The sequence below is a fragment of the Vulpes vulpes genome, chromosome 4 (assembly GCF_048418805.1).
Source record: "Vulpes vulpes isolate BD-2025 chromosome 4, VulVul3, whole genome shotgun sequence".
Taxonomy (NCBI): domain Eukaryota; kingdom Metazoa; phylum Chordata; class Mammalia; order Carnivora; family Canidae; genus Vulpes; species Vulpes vulpes.
Genome location: NC_132783.1, coordinates 38,961,660 through 38,987,549, shown reverse-complemented (window position 1 = coordinate 38,987,549; position 25,890 = coordinate 38,961,660). Strand labels below are relative to the sequence as shown.

General features: G+C 34.2%; 1 protein-coding gene across 1 annotated transcript in view; it reads left to right on the top strand.

Moving 5' to 3' along the window:
• GSTCD (glutathione S-transferase C-terminal domain containing) overlaps positions 1-25,890 on the top strand; it is a 124,890-nt gene that overhangs the window by 72,575 nt on the left and 26,425 nt on the right. Inside the window, exons 6-8 of the mRNA XM_026017601.2 lie at positions 22,938-23,053; positions 23,207-23,251; positions 25,245-25,373. Of these exons, the coding sequence (XP_025873386.1) occupies positions 22,938-23,053; positions 23,207-23,251; positions 25,245-25,373 (290 nt within the window). The remainder of the gene's footprint in view (positions 1-22,937; positions 23,054-23,206; positions 23,252-25,244; positions 25,374-25,890) is intronic.

Genomic DNA, 25,890 nt, shown 5'->3' with positions numbered 1-25,890 from the left:
TGTTTTATAATGATCTGTTTACCTGCCTGTTCCTGTACGCTGCCTTCCCTACACTTTGAGATCCTTAAGGATAGTGACTGTATCATATTCATCTTTGTGATCTCCAGTACATAACACAGCACCTGGTCCATGGTAGAAATAAAATTAATGCTCATGGAATACACTATTAAATTAGAAGCAATAGATATAAACCATTAAAATTGGTTTTGTAAAAGCCTGTACAATCCATTTTTTTGAACTTATATAAAAATTTACAAATACCACTTAGGCATTTTTGCCAGATGTCGCTGTGATTTCTTGGGGACTTTTCTACACTTTAAGAATTGTCAATCTGAAATTTTGCCAGGTATGGTTATGAAGAAAAAGTGAGAAATATCAGTTTCATTTTTATAAAGTAAAAGAATGATTTTTATAAATTCACATGGCACAAAATGTTAAAATATTTTAACTTATTCTACATAGAGGCAAAGCATGGAAGGGAATATTAAAAATGATGTCAGTTGCTACTGATGTATAATAGTTGCTCAATAAGCATGGCCAATTCCATTATTTATGATAGTTATCTTCTATAAAATCATTGGGAATATTGAAGTAGGCAATACTGAACCATTGCTTCTAAGGAAATAATCTGGTCACATTTTCATCAACCAATCCATACGTAACTTTATGTGTGTTTCTGTTTAAAGGCCCCTTATTTAATAGATTGTTGATTCACTAACACTGAACTCACAGCCAAGAGCACTATCCTGTGTAGCTGAACAAAGCTTATGTGACATTTTCTGTATAAGACACATTATAATCTTCTCATACTTAGTATCACTAGACAGCACTTCAACGCTATGCTTGGGGGCCATTTTAAACAGCAAAGTCACCAACAATAAAGCACCAACATCTGAAAAAATATGGCACTAAATTTGAAAAGGACACTTATTTACAGTATGAAACCTGATATAAGAAGGCAAAGTATTGCTTTGTTCAACCTCAGTTAAGAACATGTGTCTCAGGGCACTCAAATTTTTTTGCTGCTCTGTGCATGTCCACAAATGACCATGAAGACACCTCAAGTATTGATTTTTGAGGTTACAAATAAATTTTAGTGAGTAAGCAAATTCACAAATACAGAATCTGTGAATAATGAGGATTGATTGTATTTCATTTTCTCATTCTACTCTACAGCTTGGGATATATCAAGATGAATGAGTGCAAACCTTGTTAAGTGAATTCTGTTAGGATTTGGGGGTTAAGGGATAAAAAGTGTCTTTTTAATCTTAGAAATTTATTTAATGTAATAAAAGAACCTAAAATGACAATTTAACACTCTGATCTAATTTTATAAAAATTGAATTAAAGATGTAAATAGTTACCTATTATGGGTAAAAGGATTTCTGTATGAAGTTCATCCATATATTACTTGATTTATCTTTGAGCTATAGTGAGCCTGAAATATTCTCTGAATTTTTAACAAAGGAAAAATGAGTCAAGAACAAAAATTGTGTCAAGTAAATAAAATTAGAAGTAAACTTCTGATGTCTGATTTTTTGTTTTTTTAAAAAGATTTTTATTTATTTATTCATGAGAGACAGAGAGAGGCAGAGACATAGGGAGAGGGATAAGCTCTCCCTACTGGGAGTCTGATGTGGGACTCAATCCTAGGACCCGGGATCACAACCTGAGCCGAAGGCAGACACTCAACCACTGAGCCACCCAGGTGTCTCTGATGTCTGATTTAGAACAGCTACTTACACTAAGACTACATAAAACCACCTGTCATTTTCCTGTAGTAATTTGTTTACTTTTCTATCTTTTCTTTTTAAAATTTTATATTTCAAGGTCCATTGTGTATAAGTGCTTATAAAGCCAAATTTATGGAGTCTGACAGACATGGTTTCTATTACCTCTTTTTTGTACTTATTAACTATGTGACTTTGGGCAAGTTAATAAACTTTTCTGAGCATACTATTTCCTCAACTGTAAAATGGGGATAAGGAAGGATATCCCCAGTTGTAAAATGGGAATCATGAAGGATATAATTTATCCTCAGTGTAAAATGAAAGTAGTGTTATGAGGATAAAATAAAAATCATACAGACTGTAAAACCTATTTAGACTAGGGGCACCTGGGTGGCTTAGGGGTTGAGCATCTGTCTTCAGCTCAGGTCGGGATCCCAGAGTCCTGGGATTGAGTTGCACATCAGGCTCCCCGGAGGGAGCCTGCCTCTCCCTCTGCCTGTGTCTTTGCCTCTCTCTGTGTGTCTCTCATGAATAAATAAATAAAATCTTAAACACACACACACACACACACACACACACACACACACACAACTATTTAGACTAACTAAGGCCTGGCATATAATGATATTGCTTACTTTGTTTCATTTCCCCAGAGAGGATGAGTATTCTCTTTAAACACTTGCATATTAGAGAAGATGGTTCTGTTGCCTTCATAGGTAAACGTAGCTGTGTAAAGATTTCTTAAGCCACAACTATCTTCTGTCAAAACTCTTTAAATAATGCTCCACTATGTGGCATGTAGTTGCTGTCAAGAAATCTGAGGCCAGCCTGTCTTCTCTCTGTAAGTAGATAACCAGTTACCCTACCTAAACGTGTTTCTTCTGATCATATTCTTTTTGAATTCAATTTTTTCCCAGAGAAGGCAGTGTCTTTTCACTAATTTTGCTGTGGCAGGTGAGTTTTTTCCAGATATAATTCATGTTTATTTTCTGTCTTGGGAAGTTTCCTTCCCTCAAGAAAACATTTCATTGAATAATATATTCATTCTATCTATTATGGTCTCCTCTATAGGAGCACTGGTTATCCATAAACTGACTTTCCCTTATTTCTTCACTACATTCTTCATACCTCTCATCTCTTTAACTTTTTTTCTTTGCCCTTCTTGTTTTCCTATGAGAAGTTGTTTTTTTTTTAAGTCAGAGTCTAGTTTTTCCATAGTAGAAATTCTGGCTCTTAACATTTTTAATGAGGTACTTTCTGTGATTTTTGAAGCAATAATACCTCCATGAAGGTCATGTATCTGGAACCATGGAGAACACATCTGTGAACCAGGAAGTATGCCAAAAAGTCCCTGGTCTTTTGAGGTAGTTAGGCACCAACCTCTAATGTGAAGGCCAGGGGCTTAGCTGGGACTATGCTATGGTGCTATTCATTTCTCACAATAGTCCTATCATATAGGATTGATATGTACATTTTACAGATGAGAAAGCAGATACTCAGAAAGATTTGGTAACTTGACAAGGTCAGAGAGCTAATAAATGCCTGAGCCAGACTTGAAATACCAAAACCTTTGTTGCTTCCATAATACCACTTTATCTCCTAGTAGTACACATTTCCCCTAGAAAAGCTCCCATTTGGTTTTTCAGACATAATCTATTTCTTCTTTTTGTTGGCACTATACTCAAATTTCATTGGCTGGGCTCCAGGTCTACAGGGAGGAAATTGAAAATAGAGAATGTTAGAATAAACACTGTAGCAGTGAGAAGTTTCTTGGCAATAGTTAGAGTGAGAAAGAACTATCAAAAGCAGACTAAATTTACTAATTCTAGTAAAAATTAGAATATACATCTCTATAGCCTCTGAGGACATTACTATAATGCTGTATTGTTTATAATTGATATTCATAAATATGTCTTAGATTCATTAAGGAAAGATTAAATTATATTCAAATCTTTAAAAGAAGGCTAACAAGTATGCAGCTGTTGTAAGAAATTTCTAAATCATAGAAATGTTTTCAATTGTTTATAATTTCAAAAAAAAAAAAAAAGGAAACATTCCAAATGACTATCAACAGGAAAATAGATAAACTATACTATGACTCTACAATGGAAAACTTAGAATAGTGAAAATAAAGTACAGATTCATATATCTACATGAATGAATGTTATAGTGAAAAATGCATTTTGCAAAAAAAAGGTATATAATATAATTACACTTATCTGAAGTTTAGAAATATTCAAAACTAAATAATATAATGAGTATATATTTATGTTCCACAACTAAAAAGAAAAGTAATTTAATGGTAACCACAAATTCAGGATAGTGGTTGTCTTAGGGCAGTGAAAGGTATATATATATACCTTACTATATATATATAATATATATATATTATATATATATGACTTCAAAAATATAAATAAGGGATCCCTGGGTGGCGCAGCGGTTTGGCGCCTGCCTTTGGCCCAGGGCGCGATCCTGGAGACCCGGGATCGAATCCCACATCAGGCTCCCGGTGCATGGAGCCTGCTTCTCCCTCCGCCTGTGTCTCTGCCTCTCTCTCTCTCTCTCTCTCTGTGTGACTATCATAAATAAATAAAAAATTTAAAAAAAAAATTTAAAAAAAAAAAAAAAACAAAAATATAAATAATATCCTATTTCTTAAGCTGGGTGTTGGATATCACAGTATTCATTTTATCATCTGTGTTATGTGTAATTTATGTGTAAAATACAGTTGTATATACAAAATGTTTAATGACAAAAATTTTGGTTCCTAAGAAGGGTATATTTTAGTTACCTAGAAATTTTTAGTTATAAGAAATATTTCCAAAGATATCAAATATAGATGGTTCATTATTGTTACTGTTACAAAAGAAACACAAAAATAGATGGTATATCAAGGAGTTCATTTAAAAACTATTTATTTACCTAAAGAAACTTTTTTATATTGGAATGTTGGATACTAGCACATAAGGCAGTTTTTATAAGGGAATTTTTGAAATAAAAGTCAAATCCCTAAACTATGATGCCTTCTGTCTTTTAAAATGTATAGTTACTTTGGCTTAATTCAGAGTGCAATTCCAGTAACAAAACATTATATTAAATTCTAAAGAGAGTATCACCTAATTCAGAGAATTTACATGTCATTATATTTAATGTTAAGCCCTGAGAGTGTTTTAGAAATTCATGGTGGCATTTTGCTCCTCTAGTAATCATGACTGAGTGTTGACATGTTTCAATAATATTCTATTATAAAAACAGTTTATTTTACTTCTTAATATTATAGCTAAATAATTATTTAGATTACATAAACTGTATTATCTTTGAATTTCATTTCAATATAGTTAAGGGGAATATTACAAAATATTGATAATGGAAGGGGTGTCAGAACTATTAGGGCTGAGAAAAAATAATCTGTGCCCACTTGGAGTATAGGGACAGACTTGTCTGAAGGGTTACGATGAAGACAGAGGTATCCAAAATAAAATAAAATTGTATGAAGATTTAGGAAGCTTTTTGTATTTCCCCATAGTGTTTGTATTTTCATTGTATTATAATTCATAATTAATAATCTAATGCTGATTGACATCCTTGATTAAGAAGAAAAACCTATGAATTTTCACCTCCTGCTTTGGAATAAAAGGATTCAGCTTCCTTCTGGCTAAAATCTAGAAGGCATACACATATTTTGAAAAAATATTTTTCGTTGACAAATGTTTTTTACACAAAATGATTTTAATTTCATATGTAATTTTGGGAATGAATATTGAATTCTGTTTTGTTTTTTATTCTTTTTAACAGGTGGTTTGGAAACAGCACACTATGATGCCTTGTATCAAGAGGGTCTCTCTTTATATGCAAAATGCTTTACTTTTCCTGGAAACTAATCTCCTTAAAAGCTAATACCCAAATCAAACAATGTACCCTTTTCAGTGCTGAATAAAAATAGGTCAGGAAGGGATTAAAAGACTGGCACTGCACTAAAGTGAAGCAATGAAAGTTTCACTCTTTAAGCTCCCCCTTGTTATGTGAGAATTCATAAATTACTAGTTAATTCAAACCCCTTCTTTCTGCCTCCTCTTCCTTGTCCCTCAGTATGTAAGCCCCTATTGTTCATATATGTATAAAACATTGTTTTCTCAGAAATTTTTCCATTGCATCTGTTAGAAATTGTTTAATATCAATCATCATTGAGTCGCGTTTGCATCATCTGTGTAATTAATCAATGAAGAAACTTAAGATGGATTTTTTGCGTACCATTCATTTCCTCAATTTCTGCCATGTGTGGTTCCTTCTTTATCGTTCCTCTTGCCCTAAGTATCTAATGATCAGCACTATGCCCTGAGCCTTCCTAGGGGCTCTTATCAGGCTTCAAGTTACTGAAGTATTTGAGTCAATAAACTTATTTGAAAACCTATTAGGTACAAGGAAGTGTAGAGTCCATGTAGAGTAGGGTAAGATACAAGAATTGGAAGTCTCATTGAGAATCCCTTAAAATAAGATGGTGATAACAGGAGTACAAATGTAAATTCCATCTATTCATGAAGACAGCTGTGTGACTCTGGGGGTGCTCCTTAAGTATTTTGAAACTTTTTTATTCACATGGAATGCAGAAGTTAATATACATGCCTTTTTATATAAGTAATTTTCACTATAGGAGTTAACAGATACAAAGTTCTTAGCATGGTACTGCCATGTATAAGAATTTCTAGAAGTGCTTTAATATTCCTAGTACTATTATTTTATTTGGCCAATTAACCATGTTCATTATCTCTACATTATCTGTTTTTCTCCTAGTCTCCATTTCCTTGCCTATAAAATGACTGGATTAGATGATGAGTTCTAGGGTTTCTTCCATCTTTATAATTACATAGATCTTTGTTTAAGGAAATCCTTAACTCATAATTCTCTGCTTTGTTTTGTTTTTAAATATTTTGTTTATTTATTCATGAGAGACAGAGACAGAGACATAGGCAGAAGGAGAAGCAGGCTCCATGCAGGGAGCCCGATGTGGGACTCGATCTGGGGACTCCAGGATCATGCCCTGAGCCAAAGGCAGACGCTCAACCACTGAGCCACCCAGGTCCCAACTCATAATTCTTATATAAAATTTTCTAAGTCCACGTGGTATATACAACTCTTTCATATCATCTTCTCTCTTCATTCAATACTGCTTCCCTTTTTCTCTTAACTCATAGGTTTAAAATAAAAACCGCCAGAAGTTTCTACATGCTTCCCCCAGCAGTTAAACCAACATACCAGCTTCTATAGCCATCCACAGCAGGTTCTCCTGCTATATTCTTGTTTAAGCCTGAGCCTTGCACTGTGCACTGTATCTCTTCCTCTTACACCCTCAATTGTTTGTTTGTTTGTTTGTTGTCCTGGATCATGCTCATCAGATATCAATAATGCTGAATTACCACCCAGTTTTTTAAATCCTCTTACCTTACTTAGCCCTACAGCTGCCACTCTTTTTACCTGCTATGGTTTCATCTTATCTTCCTCCACTCCCTTCCCAAACTTTTGTTAAAAAATTGCTAACCTTATTTTTTAAAGCTGCACAAATATACCAGGACTGAATCCCCATGTAGCATTCATATTTTTATGAAGGCTATTTTTTACTATTTTGTCTTACTTACATTATCTCTTTAATATATTCATTTCTCCTGAACTGTTTGAGAATTCTTTGTATACATTATGACATTTCACCCCAAATATTTTCTCATATATCTCCTAAGAACAAAGGCATTCTCTTATATAATGACAATCCAATAATTACACACAGGAAATTTTTAAAAAGATGTTATTTATTTATTTATTTGGGAGAGAGCATAAGTTGAGGAGGGACAGGGGGTGGGGAGAGGCAGAAGGAGAGGGAGAAGTAGACTCCTCACTGACCAGGGAGCCTGATGCAGGGCTCCATCCCAGGACCCTAGGATCATGACCTGAGCTGAGGCAGATGCTTAACTGACCGAGCCACCCAGGTGCCCCTACATACGGGAAATTTAACAGTAATACAATACTATTAGCAAATTTACTGACCATATTCAAATACTCCCAATTATTCAATAACACTCTCACTCTCTTTAATATCCAGTATCCAGTCAGGGACTATCCATTGCTTTTAGTTGTCATATATCTCTAGTCGTCTTTAATCTAGAAGCCTGGGCTTTAAAATCCTTTTTGTTTTTTATGATATTGACTTTTTTTCTTTTTAAGAATCTAAACCAGTTGTATTGCAGAATATGCTCAATTTAGATTTATCTATTTCCTCTTTCAGATGGAGGCTAAACCATTGGCAAGTTTACAGTAAAATGACTCCTAAACATTTTTTGGCAAGCATACTACAGAATTGATGTTATGCCCCTCCAAGTGCACCACAACAGCTAGCACATATCAGTTTGACACATTATTTATAAATTTGATCACTTGGTTAAGTTGGTTTCCCTCAGATTTCTCCATTGTAAAGATACTGGTTTCCCTTTGTAATAATAAATAATGCTTAGCTACTTTGAGCTGTCTTATTCCCTAATAGTTTTTCTCCAGTAGCTTTAGCATCCATTGATGAGTCTTACCCAAATCAATTATCACAAAATCATGATTTTCTATTTCTATTATGCCTTATACTTATTAGTTGTCCTTCTCTTTTGAACCCACAAAAATTAATCTTTTGCCCTACCACTCCAACAAAACTACTATTGTCAAGGTCACCAAGGACTTCCATTTACTAAATCTAAGGGACAAGTCTCAGTCCTTATTTTCCTTAATATATCAACAGCACTGGACAAAATTAATCATTCCCTTCTCCTAGAAATACTTTTTTTAGTTGGCCTCTGAGAAACCAATAGGAGGATGCCTTATCAATCTTCTTTGCTGGCTCTTATTATAGCTTCCAGTCTTCTTTGCTGGTTCTTATTATAGCTTCCAAATCTCTGGGCATGAAAAAAAATACCTCAGGATTTAGTCTTCATACTTCTACTACAACTCAACATGTAGTAATGTGATTCTTTTAGTTGGTTAGGCTCAAAATTCTGGAGTCGTTCTTGACCCTTCTCTTTCTTTTACCCTCTATATCCAAGTCATTAGCAAATTCTGTCAGCTCTATTTTAAAAACATATGCCTAATCTAATGATTTCTCTCTATGTCCATTGCTCCATCCTTAAACAACTATCATGTCTGGCCTTGACTATTTTTGCAGTAGTATCCTAGTCAGACTCCCTGCTTTTACCCTTGCTTGCCTATAGAAATCATTTTTAAAAGTCAATGTCATAAAATCCATCCATCCATGCAAAATAAACCCAAAATTCTTACATAGATTATAAGGTCTTCCATACTCTGGCCTTTGCCTACTTCTTCCATCTTCTTCTCTGCCTGTCTCCTATTTGTTATCCTCCTTGTCTGGAAAACTCTTCCCCCAGATAATTAATGTACTTCATCACTTCATTCAGATCTCAAATAGCACCTTATCAGGGAGCCCATTCAGATTTTTTCATTTAAAATAAGTCTCTCCGTCACTATTTGTCCTCCTCCTCTGTTTACTTTTCTTGTTAGCCCCTGATGTAGTATATGTTTATTTGCTTTGTGTGTATCATATGTCTACCCCTTACTGTGTCCTGTGACAGCAGGGATTGCTATATCCCCAACCCTTAGAGCAATGCTTAGCACAGAATAGGTACCTAATAAGTGTTTCTTAATTGTCTGTTGGATTTCCTCTTCCTCTTCTATTATTGATACAAGAGAAAGAGGATTTTATCCCACTTTCAATGAAAGTTTTAGTTTATAAACTGCTCTTTTTTCCTCTTCAAATATTGAATACAATGTTCCAAAGTATTCCTTAGCAAAGAAATTATGTTTTTGTGAATTGTATAAATTAATGGGTTATTTATAATTTTGCTATTTGTAATTACTAATTGCAGTGTGTTTTTCCTTGGTGTTTGGATATTATTCCTTAAAAGACAACTAAAATTCTCATATGATAGCCTATTATTGCTTGTATTTTATTACTAATGAAAGTAGAAAGTCTTTTACTAGATCATTTATGAATTTTAAAGCCCATCAGTACAGGAGTATTCATTTTAATGTTCTACATACTTCTCTAGGAAGTCTTTTTTCTATTAGTTGATGAAATAAAGTTTTGGCTTCTTTTATTAACTTGAAAGTAGAAACTAATCACATGTTATAAGATTAAACTAATGGAAGTTGATGAAAATTCTTGGATTAACCACCATTTCCTGGTGTTTTTTGTTCTATATGTTTGTTTTTTTGTGTATCCTAGATATGGTATGTAAATACTGGGGGGAAATATATAAGACTTCAAATCTGATTTAGTTCTTGGAAGTGACCAAGATATGCATCCTGTTTTAAAGAGTGAGGAAATTGCCATAACTGTTTTGTGTGTATACAGAAATGTAGGTACTCCTCATAAATTCCTTTTTGCTACCATGTATGTATCTTCAACATCAGATAGAGACTGGTAGATTTTAGGGGTATTTACTAGGGAGGATATTTAGATTTTCATACTGTATATTTCACTGGGTATCTAGAAATGTTAAATTTCAAGCATTATTGTCGAGTTCTTATAATCACTTAGCTATTTCAGTACATATAATTAAATAATGCAACAATTTTAACTGTGATGGACACTATGAGTCCTTGTTCTCAGAATATTTCAGAAGTTTACATTAAATATGTTACATCACTTTCCTAAATTAATATTTAAGAAGAAATATTATGATGGCTGATGTCTTCAAGCTTTCAAACATAGCTTTTATAACTCATTCTCAAGAAAAATGTTTTTGGTGCCTTTGGTTCCTTTTTATTGATGACTCAGTCTCTTGAGACTAACTAGCATGTGACTGGGTTTTGTATATATTCTGTGTAATTTCTGGAGGCTCCTAGGAGACAGATTTGTCCTGAAGTGGAAAGTTTTGAAGTTTGCAGAATCTGGTTTTGTGTCTTTGTTGACTCACTGCATTCACTGGAACTGAATTTGAAGGAGTAGTAGTTTTTTTTAAAGATTTTGTTTATTTATTTGAGAGAAAGAGAGGGAGAGAACACAAGTGGGGGTGGTACCAGGAGGGGCAGAGGGAGAGGGAGAAGCAGACTCCCCAGTGAGCAGGGAGCCTGACGTCGGGGTTCAATCCCAGGACCTCTGGGATCATGACATGAGCCAGACACTTATCTAACTGAGCCACCCAGGTGCCCCTTTTTAGCAATATTTCCTAAAATGGTTCCTATAGAAAACTAGATAGTAATAACATTCAGTTGTCAGATGATTTTGGGAAACATTGTGTTTCTATACTGATTCTCCTTAGAGCCTTTATTATGCCAATGGGCATTGTGATTCTCCAAAAAAATTGGATAGTGTGTGAATTTCCTAAGACTATCTGATGGTGGAAGCCACTTTTTCTCCCTCCCAATATCTCTTAATATCTGGAGGGACCAGTGTTCCACAATCAAAGTATAATCAATGCTAATTCTTCTGTGTCTTCACAGCTCAGACTTGTAGGTGCAAATGTAGTGGTCAATAGCTGATTAAAAACTATAGTGCATGGGTATGCACAAGTGTATATACAAAAAAGTAAAGAACCAACCAAACAGAAAACTAAAATAATCACAGCACACTTGACATTGGCTTGTTCAAGGAATGCTTCTTAGATTCAATCATTAAAAAGAATTTTCAGAAACACAGAACAGAAGAATCTGAAGTAAAGCTGAAGTAATTTAGGATAGGTAAACTTTCTTTTTAGAAAGATACATCTCCCTATGTCTCTCTCTCTCTCTGCCTCTTTCTCATGGAGCACTTACCCTGAATGTACAGTAACCAGTTAAGTCCCGAAGAATTTTTTTTTTTAATAAGTGAAGCCATTTATATACATAGGCTTCAAGTCCAGCACTCCTTATGTTTGGTATTTTTCTGAAAATTTGACTTTAGTATGACTTTCATACTGATTTTGAGATTAGAATTAGGTATATTACCAAAATATAAAAGAACAATGTTCAATAATGATGAAAATTTCTCTGGTGTCGGAAATTAGATGAAACATATCTATACCACACAAGGAAGCAGCAATAATGCATACTGAAAAAGTTTCTATTTTTTTCTAAAACAGACAATAAACTTTATTAATATGTAACAAATTGGTAATCCTATATATATTTGGGTCCTGTTCAAAACTATTTTACTGTTAAGAATTTGTGATTTCTGGGGTAGTAGATAGAAACACAGGCTCTGAAGCAAGACTGGCAAAATTCAAACCCTGGCTCTACCATGGAGTAACTATGTGACCAAGTGAGTTACTTTATTATTTTAGTTCACATTTATTCATCTGAATTGTAGTAACAGTACCAACCTCATAACAAAGGACTGAAATAATAAATAAAACATCCTTAGCACATTGTAATCATTCAGTAGTCCTAATACCAGTAAATAAGAATATCCATTCAGTAACTATATATATGTATATATATACACACATATATGCACATATATACACACATATATATGATGAGAGTAAATATAATTGTAATTGTCTTCGTTAAATATCCCTGCCTTCTCTCTACGTGATGGCTCCTTTAACAGTTCCTTTCGTATGGAGTACTTTTTCACTTACTTCTCATGGCTACTTCTTGTCATTCAGATCCCAGTTTTGTTACCTGCTCAAGAAGGCATTTCCTCACTATCTAATCTAACAATATTCACCAAGTTAATTTCAACCATATTTTATTTTAATTTTCTCCTTATCTTTTATCATTTGATTTTTTATTGTCAAACTCCTTTCACTGCAATATAATAATCTCCTTTGTTCTCTATTGTGTCCTAGCACCTTGGTAAATGTTTTTAAAATATGTGCTAATTTAATAAACTAATCTGTAGAGGTGATAATGAAAAAAATCAAAGAAAAGGAGGGAAATCCAAAATTCCAGTTCAGGAAAAAAATATCAATTCCTGCCTTCCACTGTCCTACTCAGGCCCTGAACTTATATGTCGGTAAACTTATCTCCCAAGTGGCTCAGTTCCATTGTAGCTTAACTCTTTTAGATCTGTCATCTCTTGTGACTTAGGATAGGGCCTGACCACCTACATGTTATCAATGGTATGACCTTCCTTTTTCTAACCCTTTGTGTTTCTTCCCTTTTCCTAAACTATACTGGCTGGACCACTGCTTAAGACTACTGTTGCTAGACCTTTGTGAATACCAATACTTGACCAGATTGAGTTTCTTCAGAATTCTAATTTGGATCACTGTCTCCATCCCCTACCCATGCCTATTGTTGTGTGTTAGTTCCCACAGTCTTTTTCTCTCCACCATCCCTTGCTGTGGAAGTCCAACATTCTTTAATGTTCTATCCTTGTAAGTTAGGTTCACAAGGTTTGAGACCATTAAAAAAGAAAAGGAACAGTAGAATTGAAATTTAAGACTGCCTTTGAGTTTGTATGGTACCTATGTAACTTGTAATGAATACCACTGCCTTGGAGTGTTTACTTTTACGTATAATAACCATTCTTTATATTGGTTATTGTCATTCTACCTAGCACCATTTCATGATAGGTAAGTGCCTTCATAATACTTTTCAATGATGATAATCCTTAAAAGCCCAACGGTAGGATGTCATTCTAGTCATCTATTTCTACCTAAAAAATCACTGCAAAGCTTAGTGCCTTTAAATAACAACTATTGATTTTATTCACAAATCTGCATCTTGGTAGGGCTCAGTGGGAAATCTTGTCTGTTTACACAGCATCAGCTGGGCAGGCTTAGCTTCCTAGAGCATGGTGCTGTGTTCCTAGAGCAAATGACTGAAAAGACAGAGCAGTGGAAGCTGCCAGAAATGGACATTGTTGTTTCTGTATGACACTTATCAAGCAATCATAGAGTTCAGATTCAAGGGAACAGGCATAGAAACTACCTCTTAATGGGAATTCTATAATGTAGAATTAATATTATCAAAGAATTTGGGATCATGTCACCTTAGATATTCATCATTTTCATCTTTTCAATAAAAAAATCAAATAAGAAAAATCTGTAGGTATATCATAGCAGAAATTAGAATATTATGCACAAAAGAAGCTGTTTTTTGAAATTGCTTGACTCTGGGAAAGTTAATACTCACCATTTTGAGCTACTAGAGTATCACTTAACCTAAATATTGTGAAACGTACCACATTTGCCAAATTGAGGATTATTTGAATGATTTCAAAAGTTAATAAAACTATTAAAATACCTTACCATTGTTAACATAAGCCTCTGAAAGAGGGAGAAGAAATAAATACCTATTTTCTAGAGTTAATGTTTTTGTTCTAAAGTATTTCTACTTGGTCTTGTGGGCAACTTGGAAGATATTGTGACTTTAAAAAAAAAACTGAATTCCAGGACAAAGTAATGTTTACTTTGTGTGGTGTAAATAGCATTTAAATGGAATGAAAATATATGTGTTCAATTAACTCAGGATCTGGTATTCTGAAGTCAAAATGTTTTATTCATCTTAGAGAAAAAAAAATAGCAGTTTTTATTTTTTTTTAAAGATTTTATTTATTTATTTATTCTTGAGAGATAGAAGGAGAGACAGAGCCAGAGACACAGGCAGAGACAGAGCCAGAGACACAGGCAGAGGGAGAAGCAGGCTCCATGCACGGGGAGCCCGATGTGGGATTCGATTCCGGGTCTCCAGGATCGCGCCCTGGGCCAAAGGCAGGCGCCAAACCGCTGCGCCACCCAGGGATCCCCCAAAATAGCAGTTTTTTAAAGGTTTTAAAATTTCCACCGTTTACAGTATTTAATCCCTTCTATAAACAAGTTTTGATTTGAAAAATAATGTAACTGTATTTTCTCCAACTTTGTCCCTTAACTCAGCATTTTGCTTAAATATTTTTTTTAGTTATCAGTTTTTTAAAGATGCTCTAGAACTGGATATAGAAGAGTAAAGGTGCATGCCATATTTGGACAGCATCTGCAGTACTGTAACAGGAAAAATCTTTCCAATCTATTTTCATTTCATTCCTCCTGGATAATCCGATTTTGCAACAAATTGATTGCTCAACCTCCTCATGTCACTTTTCTATAAAATCGAAAAGGTTGGTACAGTCCCAAGGTGAGGAAATGGTCTCTTTCTGGGAAGGGTGACCCTCAAAGGTCAATTCATTAAACAGAGTGATTTATGAGACCTCCAAATAATTCCTCAGTGATATATTCCAAAATATTGAGTCCAAAACTTAATCTTTTTTACTGGTAAGCCTGTGCTTGGAAATTTTACTTAAAGGAAAAACTGAAATAAACTGCATTTTATGACTGATTCTAAAGAACATTTTACCCCCTAAGATGGAATTTTTAGGGAAATCCCTTATTTTCCTCCTAGAAAGCACTTCATTTCCTTGAACTCTCACACTAAAAAAAAGTACCAGGGAATCCCTGGGTGGCTCAGCAGTTTAGTGCCTGCCTTTGGCCCAGGGTGTGATCCTGGAGTCACAGGATTGAGTCCCACATCAGGCTCCCTGCATGGAGCCTGCTTCTCCTTCTGCCTGTGTATTCGCCTCTCTCTCTCTGTGTCTTTCATGAATGAATAAATAAATAAAATCTTTAAAAAAATAAAACAGTACGAGTGCTGAAATTCTGATATCACAATTAATCGGAATCATCTGTGTAAGAGAGATCAAGTCATAGCAGGAAGAAGACTGAACCTGGCATATAGAAATTTTTGGTGGGAGTACCAGCTTTACTACTTACCAGGTGTGTGTCTTTGAGCAAGTGCTAAGTTTGAACAACCTCATTAGTGCTCAGTGTCCTCATTTGTAAAATAAGGAAAATGCCATCCACTCTGACGACCTGACAGAGTTTTAATATTAGATTATATATCAAATATGCAAGCATTTAATAAACTGCAAAACATCATATAAACAAAGTGTTATCAACCATTTTAGAAACTTTGATGAAATATAATTGTATTTTTGTAAGTTATAGCTGTTAAAATTTCATTAAAATATCTTGTACAATGTGGTTAATACGATATATTTTCTAAGCTCAAATCAAACATTTTGTACTAATTATACAAAACATAACTTTACTAAGGGCAGAGACCAAGTATAATAGATCTTTGTGTCCCTAACATTGTCTAGAACAGTTCTTTGTAGGTCAGGTCCATTGGTTGTTTCATTGTCAAATAATTAAGGTATTTGTGAGGTCATTATTCTTCAATTTAGAGAGGAATAAATTGGTCTCTTTTTAGCATTTTGAATTTCTAATAATTTTTGAATGCTCTAATACTGTGAATAACAAAATTATCAGAGTGAAAATAACCATCACATTGTTACACAATTGTTGATTTCATAGCCAGCACTGTGGAATGTGTGAACAAGTAGGGAAAAGAGGAAAAAAGTTATCAGATAATTAGTATCCATTGTTGCAAGAAAGTTGTCACTGTGAGGTTAGCATGGCTAAGAGGATTAGTGATGCTAGTCTGCAACTAACTTTGAAAAATGTAAATCAAAAGGACTATTTGAAATGTTTAAGATTTCCAGTAAGTCATGTCTAAAATTTAAAACGAAATTGCACTAACCTAAAGTATAAACTTTATGTTGCTGCTTAGTTTTACACATCAACTCAGGAATTTCTTTAGGAATTTAACTCCTGCCTTTCTAACTTTTTTTTATCTTATTTAAATTCCAGTTAGTGAACATGCGGTGTGATATTAGTTTCAGGTGTATAATTTAGTGATTCAACACTTATATGCCACACCTGGTGTTCGTCCAAACAGGTGCCCTCCTTAATCCCCGTCACGTATTTAACCCATTTCCCCCACCCACATCTCTCCAGTAGCACTCAGTATGTTCTCTGTCAGTAAGAGTCTGTTTCTTGGTTTGCTCTTCTTTTTTCCTCTATGCTCATTTGTTTTGTTTCTTAAATTCCATATGAGTGAAATCATTGGTATTTGTCTTTCTCTGACTTATTTCATTTAGCATGATATTCTCTAGCTCCATCCGTATCATCACTAATGCCAAGATTTATTTTTAATAGCTGACTAATATTCCATTGTATATACTTACCACTTCTTTATCCATGCATGAGTCGATGGACATTTGGGCTGTTTCCATAATTTGGCTATTGTTGATAATGCTGCTATAAACATTGGGATGCATATATCCTTTTGAATTAGTATTTTTGGATTTTTTGGATAAATACCCAATAGTGCAATTACTGGATGATAGGTAGTTCTATTCTTAACTTTTTGAGGAATCTACATACTGTTTTCCAGAGTGGCTGCACCAGCTTTCATTCCCACCAACAGTGTAAGAGGGTTTCCCTTTCTTAACATCCTCACCAACACCTGTTTCTTATGTTGTTGATTTTAGCTGTTCTGACAGTTGTGAGCCTAGTACCTGTCTCGTTGTAGTTTTAATTTGTATTCCCCTGATCATGAGTGATGTTGAGCATCATTTCACATATCTGTTAGCCATTTGGATATTTTCTTTGGAAAAATGTGTGCTCATTTCTTCCCATTTCTTAATTGGATTATTTGTTCTTTGGATGTTGAGTTTTTTAAGTTCTTTATATATTTTGGATACTAATCCTTTATTAGATATGTTATTTGCAAATAATTTCTCCCATTCCACAGGTCACCTTTTAGTTTTATTGATTGTTTCCTTTGTTGTGCAGAAGCTTATTATTTTGGTGAAGTCCCAGTATGTTATTTCCCTTGCCTTAGGTGAGTTATCTAATAAGTTGCTGTGGCTGAGGTCAAAGAGGTTGCTGCCTGTGTTCTCCTCTAGGATTTTGATGGTTTCCTGTCTCACATTTAGGTCTTTCATCCATTTTGAATTTATTTTTGTCTAGCTTTTTTGATGTAGCTTTAAGTAGCTATCTTTTTATTCCCTCACCAAAGTTCTCAGAAACTTTTACATTTCCATATAAAACAGTTTCATAGTTGACTTCTTTTACTTTTCAACAAGCACAGCATTGATAGCTAACTTGTTTTCATGCTTAGGACATGCAGAAGTAAGCATATGGCCTTTAAAATCCAGCTTGTCTTAATTGCACAGAAAATAAATTCATTAAACTTATTGAGCACCTGTTATGTGATCTATCAGCCTCCTCTTTCCATTTAATTGGACCCAAGTTTCTGAATCTATTTCAGGGAGACAGAAGCAATTTTAGCTAATAGTTCTTTTGGTAGTTAATATAATTAATTGTGCCTACGTATCATTTAAAAAAGTTTGAGTTATAATTGACAGAATTATTTTAGTTTCATGTGTACAATATAATGATTTGATATTTGTATATGTTGTGAAATGAGCACCACAATAAGTCTAATTAATTAACATCCATCACTACACATAGTTAATTCTTTTCTTGTGATGAGAACTCCTAGGATCTATTCTATTAGCAACTTCCAAATATGCAATACAATATTATTAACTATGGTTGCCATGCTATACATTACATCCTCATGACTTATTTATTTTATAACTGGAAGTTTGTACCTTTGACTCCCTTCTCACATTTTGCCCACCCCCATCCCTGCCTCTGGCAACCACCAAACTACTCTCTTAGATTCCAGATGTAAGGGACATCATATGGTACTTATCTGACTTACTTCATTTAGCATATGCCCTAAGGTCCCTCCATGTTATTTCAAATGGCAAGATTTCATTCTTTTGTATAGCTGAATAATATTTAATTGTGTATCTGTCTACCACATTTTATCCATCACTCGTTGATGAACACTTAGGTGTTCTTCATATCTTGATTATTGTAAATAGAGCTGCAGTGAACATAGGGCTGCAGATATCTTTTTGAGCTAGTGTTTTCACTTTCTTCAGATAAATACCCAGAAGTTTATAATAAAATTTTTTCACTATTTAACAATACTAATACTTTATAGTATAAAAGATTAATTATTTTGGGTAGTACAAAATGTTTGAAAAAGTAACTTTGTCTTTTTAAAAAATTTATTACAAAATACTAAATGTAAATGTAATCAGGAGCATGGAAAGCTAGCAGGTAAGGTTCCTGAGGTTCTAAAGCAAGAAAATAGGTTTCGAGCAGAGAGAACAAATTTGTAAAAGGCGCCACCTCACTGACCTTGATAAATTCAAGGAACTATTCATTGTTCAGAAAGACTGGAATATAGGAGATATATAGGAAAGTTCCCAAAGGTGAGTTTGCTCAAGTAACAGGGCTCAAGTCACTAGAGGTCTTGTTTTCTTGCCAAGAAATCAAAAACTTTTTTCTTAAGACAGAGAGGTGCCTTTAAAGGTATTTCAAGCAAAGAAGAGATATTTAAGTAGGTACATGTGGAAGGGACTTTAGTTTTGTAAACTGGAAAAGCATGGTCAATGACAAGCTATGGCACAAAAGACAGGACCTAGTGAGCATAGCATTTCAGAGCAATACCAAGAGAAGAGACCCTGGGAAGGAGAGTGAGAAGAAGAGCTTTCTTGATCTAGAACACCAGGTTCAAAATGAGTCCATGAATTCCAATTAGTTGATTCTAGTTCATTTTCTTAATTAAATGACATAATGACAATTAGCATCAGTTGAGGTTGAATGCTCCAGAGAATTCTATTAATAATCTGATTTGATTTCAGGGTATACTCTATCCTGAATAAAAATGATGCAGGTTAGCACTGTAAAAGAACATCTGGGGATGAGCACTGGGTGTTATACTATATGTTGGCAAATCGAACTCCAATAAAAAAAATACATAAAAAACAAAAAAGAACATCTGTAATATGTAATAATGTAAAAATAACCATGCTGTCTATTCAAGTAGAACTGGTCTCTAAGGAGCTCTAAACACATCAAACATTAGAGGCCACGTTCTCTCTACAGCGCAAAGAGGCAGAATAACAAGCAAGCTCCTTCCCATCTGGTCTTGCCCATGTTTTCAGGTCTGTCTCATGCTTTGCCACTTCTTCACCAATCCTCATTTTCAAGCACATGAGCCAATTGTGGTTCTCCTAAATATATGCCATCTTGTTCTTAGTATGCTTTCCCTTGCCTTTCTATCTGGCAAGTCTCTGTTCCTCCTTAAGACTCGGCTAAAATGCCTCAAGTCTCTGTAAAGCTCTCTGTGTTGTCTCAATTAGTCCTTTATTTTCAGCACACATACATTTGCATGTAATGAACACCCACAACTCCCTTTTAGATACTCTTAAGAGAGCTCCCTAAGGGACAGGGACTATGTTGTATTCACTTTGAAGTGTGTCCTCAGCATACAGACAGTTCCTGAGAGTAGTAGGTGCCTAAGTATGAAAACCATAGCTACCCTGGGGATGGGACCTGGGTTTCACTATTGCCCTGCATAAGAGATGTTGGTGTTCTTTTTTAAGATTTTATTTATTCATGAGAGAGAGAGAGACAGGGAGAGGGAGAAGCAGGCTCCCTGCAGGGAGCCCCACATGGGACTCAATCCCAGGACTCCAGGATCATGCCCTGGGCCAAAGGCAGGCGCTAAACCACTGAGCTACCCAGGGATCCCCTGATGCTGGTGTGGTTGGTTTGTTTGTTTGTTTGTTTGTTTGTTTATGTTGGTGTTCTAATGTGCTAATGTTCTAATGGTGCTCTTCCTTTGCTTAGAAATTGATTCCTTGACCTTCATATTTTCTTTCTGGGCAATGCAAACAACATGAAGTTGTCTAAATAATCAAGTTCCTCCAAACTTGAAGTAGACAAGGCGAAGACTTCACTGTGGGAGAATTACATCACAGAACAAATGAGATCGTTTGTATTTTTTAAAAAAAATCTGGCCATTTGGTTCTTGGGTTTCTTTTTCTATGATGACACTTAAAGAACCAGCATTTTTAGTCAAATTAAAAATAGATTATAAATTCATGCTTGTAAGCGGTGTCTTAGGCACAAGAATGTTGAATATAGATAGAGAGTAGGACTTGATTTTTTAATTAATACTATATCTCAAAATACTGCTTTATTACCTTGCTCAATGTATTTGAGATCCTCTTCATGTTTCCTGGAGCCTCATAATATTTATAAAACTAGAATGGGAAGGACGAATGTTTTATTAGAGTTGGCTTTTCATAAAGCATCTGAGCATCATGCTACTGTATTTTTAGCTCAATCTGTGAATATTATGTGTAGCTTAATAGTGTCTATTTAAACACAACCCTGAAAATCACCTCTTTGCCTTCAACCTTCATATCAACATGAATTCTATATATGCAATCTTAGCTAGAAAAACATATTTTCATCAACATTTGCTTTTGAAGCAAACCTAAGTTAGATAATTCTAAATGTCTAATAGAAATGTGATACCAAACTTGATGTTAGTTATTCCATTAAATAAATTTTCTTTTCTCCTTGTTCTTAACAAATGGTAATTCCTTTTGACTTTATAAAGATCCTTTGGCTAAGAAATGTTAATCCACAAAATGAAGACTAAAATGTTTATGCTCATTTCTTGCTTCTCAGTGGCTCCATCAAACAGCAGGATTTGTGACTCTAGCTTTCTGACGGGGCTCAAAAATACTTTTCCAGTTTTGCCTTCTGACTCCCTCACTCTCCTCCCCTTCCTGTTGTTACTCTTCCTCTTCCAAATCAGAACTGCATTGCCATAAAAAATTAGGCAGATTTATGAATGGTTGGATAGATGGATGGATAAATAGATAAAAATGTGATAAACCAAGCTTGGTAAGCTGTTAGTGGTAGAATCTAAGTGGAGGTTTTAGAGGCATTCATTTTAAGATTCTTTCAACTTTGCTGTGTTGAAAATTGTCATAATTTCTTAGGAGTTGTAATCCAGGAAGGGTAGGATGACAAGGGGCTTCACTTATTTTGTTTAAATTTTTTTACAATATATTATTAGGGAAAAATGGAAAGAAAGCTATATGAAACTGTCTTCATAAGTCACCAGACTATTGGTTTAAATGCCCTTCATGTTTGAAATTCACATTAGGCCATGCTAAATAACTAAGAATGTGTACAATCATTTAGTTATATAATAATAAAATCACATCATTATAATAGGAAATTGGATATGTAAGTGTGGTAGATATAGTCAGTGGAATACTATGCAGCCATTAAAACTTATAGAAACAGATACAATGACATGGAAAGATTCATATATAATTTTTTATATGTGTCTATAACATTGTGAATTTATGGACACACCTAGAAGTACATATATACAAAGATATTATCTTTGAATTATTATATTATGGATCTTTTTCTCTCATATAGATTTTTGTATTCACATTTTCTATTTTTTTCTTAAAGGTGTTCCAATGTTTTTATTTTAGTAACCTAAGAAAGAAGGAAAACAGAGAAGAGAAGGAAAGAAAAAAGCCAAGCTATTTTTCTGTGAAAATGGAGTAGAGAAATGTTGGTATCTGTAAATAATTTTTGATCAAGCCAAAAGATTATCTGGGTTTTCCTTTTATCTATATCAATGAAATCTGCTCTCTTATATTTTCTTAATCTTGCTCTTACAAAAAGTGCATGTGAAATATGTAAAAACAAATAATTTCATTCATTCTTCTGAAGTTATTTTCATGGACTTAACTAGTGGCTTTGAAGGAAAGTTAAGATGTTTTCATGCTGCTAGGCCCAAGGCATTTCATACTTGGAAATTCCCTATCTTTAATCTCCAATTGCATTAGATTTCTGTGTCTGACTCATGAGGAAAAGAAGCTTCAAAGCCAAAATGGTAAAATCTAATTTCTAACTATACTAACTATTGATAGATTTCAGACAATGTGACACCTATGTTCCAGTAGTCCTAACCAGAAGAATTAAGAGTTCAAAGATGCCAGTTAAATAATAAAAATGTTTTTGTGTATTATAGATGTCTTTTGTCCAAGGAGATTTAAAAATGCACTAGAATTAGGTAATCTTTAGCAATCAATATGTCTCTGGTAGGGTAAAAGGAAGTAACAGTCATTACTGTTAATTTTTATTCATCCAGTGAATTTATTGAACATTTTATGGCTCTGCAATTAATATTTCACTTATTGTTTCCTCTCTAGAACATTTTTTTCAATAGCTACTGCCAGAAAAGTTGGACATGAATAAATGTAAAAATATGTATAGAAAGAGTTCATTTCTGGATTCCAGTTCTCTGGTCCTCTTTTGGTGGATGATGTGGAATTTACAACTTCTACATTTACCCTGTTCCTGGATGCCAGTGTTCTATTCTATGAATGTCTTCTTACTACCCCACAATGCCTAACATTTCATTGTCTTCATCTCTTATCTTCCCTAGGTAAAATGTCCAGTGATCGAGCTTTGAGGAAGCAGCAGCAATTAAACAACCTTGTTTATGTGGTGACAAATCAGGCCAAACCTGGTGACAGAATTGTGGATTTCTGCAGCGGCGGGGTATTATATCTCTCCTTTTATTCTCTTAAGCCTTTCGCTATGTGACTTTACTGTCTTATATTCAAAGTCATGTTTTTATTTGGCAAGGCTGCTGTCTCAGAATGAGAAAAAAGCCTTACAGACCAAAGTTGTTTCTTTTTCTGCCTTTTCCAGGGCCATGTTGGGATTGTCCTTGCTCACATGCTACCATCATGCCAGGTAAAACCTGAATAACCAATAAAAAGAAATGATGGAAAACTACCCAGTTCACTTAGCTGGGTCTGTCTTACCCCTGCTCTTTGAATGTATAATCATTCACTCAGGTCACATTTTATGGCACACATAAATTTTTTTTTCTTTGAACTAAACTTCTAAAAATCTTCAAGTAGGATCACAGTAGAGTTTTCAATTTTTATAAAATGGTTATATTTTAAAATAATTTTTAGAAGGAAACACCATTCTGCTGTTAAATAAAATAGTTAATAGTAAAACTAGTTTAATTGTCCATATATTTTTATACCAGAAATACTAGCTTCTGAAACTTATTAAGCATATTCTTTTAGTATCTTGATTTTTATCCATTTTACCAAAATTGTAACAGAATAACAAAATCTGTTAAAGAAAAAAATAAACTCCAAATTTACCACAGTCATCCATCAAATGCTTTTCTTCCCCTGTTCTCATTAAGTCATTGTCTATGAGGATGCTTATTGCTGCAAATGCTAAAAATGTAAATATAATTTTAGTCACCAGCTTTAACTCAGTATTGTAGCATAAATGTTTTTTCCCTATTGCAAATAGTTTTAAATACCATTATTAAAATATCACCAAAATGTAAGTACACAGTATGTTTTTAAGTAAATGTACCATAATTTATGCAGTCATTGCCGCCATTTGTTAGGAGTTTATTATTTTTAGTCTTCTGCCATATGAAATCATTTCCTTGCAGTGATCATCATCTTTTAGCATAAAAGTCTAGAATTTGATGACTTTTAAAAAAATACAAAACAAACAGGGCATATTCTTTGCTCATGAACTCCCTGGAAGGTGCAAAATAATTATAGTGACTCCTCACAGAAGAAAATGGTGAAGAACTCATAGACTGGCCAGAATGACATGTAACAGACAACTGGGGGGCAAGGGGATATCATTCTTTTCTTTTCTCCAAAAATAAAGGGCAAAATAAATAAGGAATCCTGGGGGAAACTAGCAGCTGTTTTTGTTATCAAGGAAAGCAACAATCTCGTGGTTGGAGTTAGAGGAAGAAAGCTCATAAAGAAGAACCCTGGAGAAGCAGGGTCAAGGATATGGTGTTTTTTCCCCCTTCTCCACAGTTCTAGAAACTCAGAGATGTTGAGACTTTAAAGGTGAAATCTTGGCTAGAATAATGGCTGGAAAGCCTTTGATGCCAAGTATACTCTGATAGGTTTGTATACAAAGGAATGCAGGATTTTTCCATAAAGACAAGCATAAGGACAAAATAAGGGTAGAACTAGGAATGATAGTGATTATAGTGATTTAATTCTGCCCACTTTTCTTTGTCAAAACCAGTAATCCTCTCCAGTCATCATTGGCCTGGATTCCTAGAGACTCCTAACCATTTGCCCTTCCTTCTGAAGGTTGCCCTTCACCCCAACCAATCCATAGTATACATTGCAACAATGGAACCTTCTTTTATCACACGATCTGGCTGCTATTACCTCTCCAGAATTATGTCTACCCTCCATACCCTGTCCCCCCATCCACCATCACCACCACACACTGTGCCCCAGCTACACCAATTTTCTCAGTTCTTCAAACACACCCTTGGGCCTTCTTACATGTTTCTCTCTCTGCCAGAAATACTCCTTCAGTCCTCTAGCTAATTTCTATTCTTTTCTCAGGCCTCAGTTAATATGTTATTTTCCATGTTAAATTACTAAAACCTTCCTTAGTCATGAAGTCTGAGTGCTTTGATAATGCAATATGTCTTCCATTACACACATCACTATATTATAATTGCCTGTTACACTTATATCACTCCATTTGTAAGCTTTAAGAGTTTGAGGACCTTGTTCATTTTTATACCACATTATTGGACATACTTCCTGACAGAGGATAAGGATCAGTATAATATGTTCTACATTAAAGCTATGAAATACAGTAATAATACTTTGCCCTAATGTCTGAATTATGTTACTGAATATACTGTTGTTTCCTGGGTGAAATCTAGGTTACATTAATAGAAAACAAGGAATTATCTTTAATCCGTGCTAAGAAGAGAAGTGATGAACTAGGTTTAAGCAACATTTGGTTCATTCAAGCAAATATGGAGTATTTTACAGGGATGTTTAATATTGGGGTAAGTAAGCAATTTCAATTTCTTTAATTAAGAAAAATTATATGCCTCAGACTAATTAGATAAGATACTTTTATATTCTTTGCTAAGTAGGTGTATAACTTTTTATTTCAACTATCTCTAAAGTATAGCATATTAATGAATATTATTTCATTCATAGCACTTCACCAGTATGTGGTAGAGGTAACATTTGTTCCTCTCCCAGATATGAGCTTTATTTTCTTCACTGCAGAATACCTGGTGCCTAAAACAATGTTTGACATATAGCAAATGCTTGAAAATAGTTCTCAATCGAATGAACGAATGAATTCTAATGACAATGACCTCCCTTAGTTTATTTTACATTTTTTTAAAGATAACAAAGAAAAATAAAGAAATGTTGCTGTTATTCTTTGTATTTGTTTTAAATATTTTTTCTTATTTTTAAAGGGCTATATGTTTACTATAGAAAAATACATAATAATACAAAGAAGAATCACCAGTACTACCATTAAAACCCTTTGGTCATTATATTTATGCA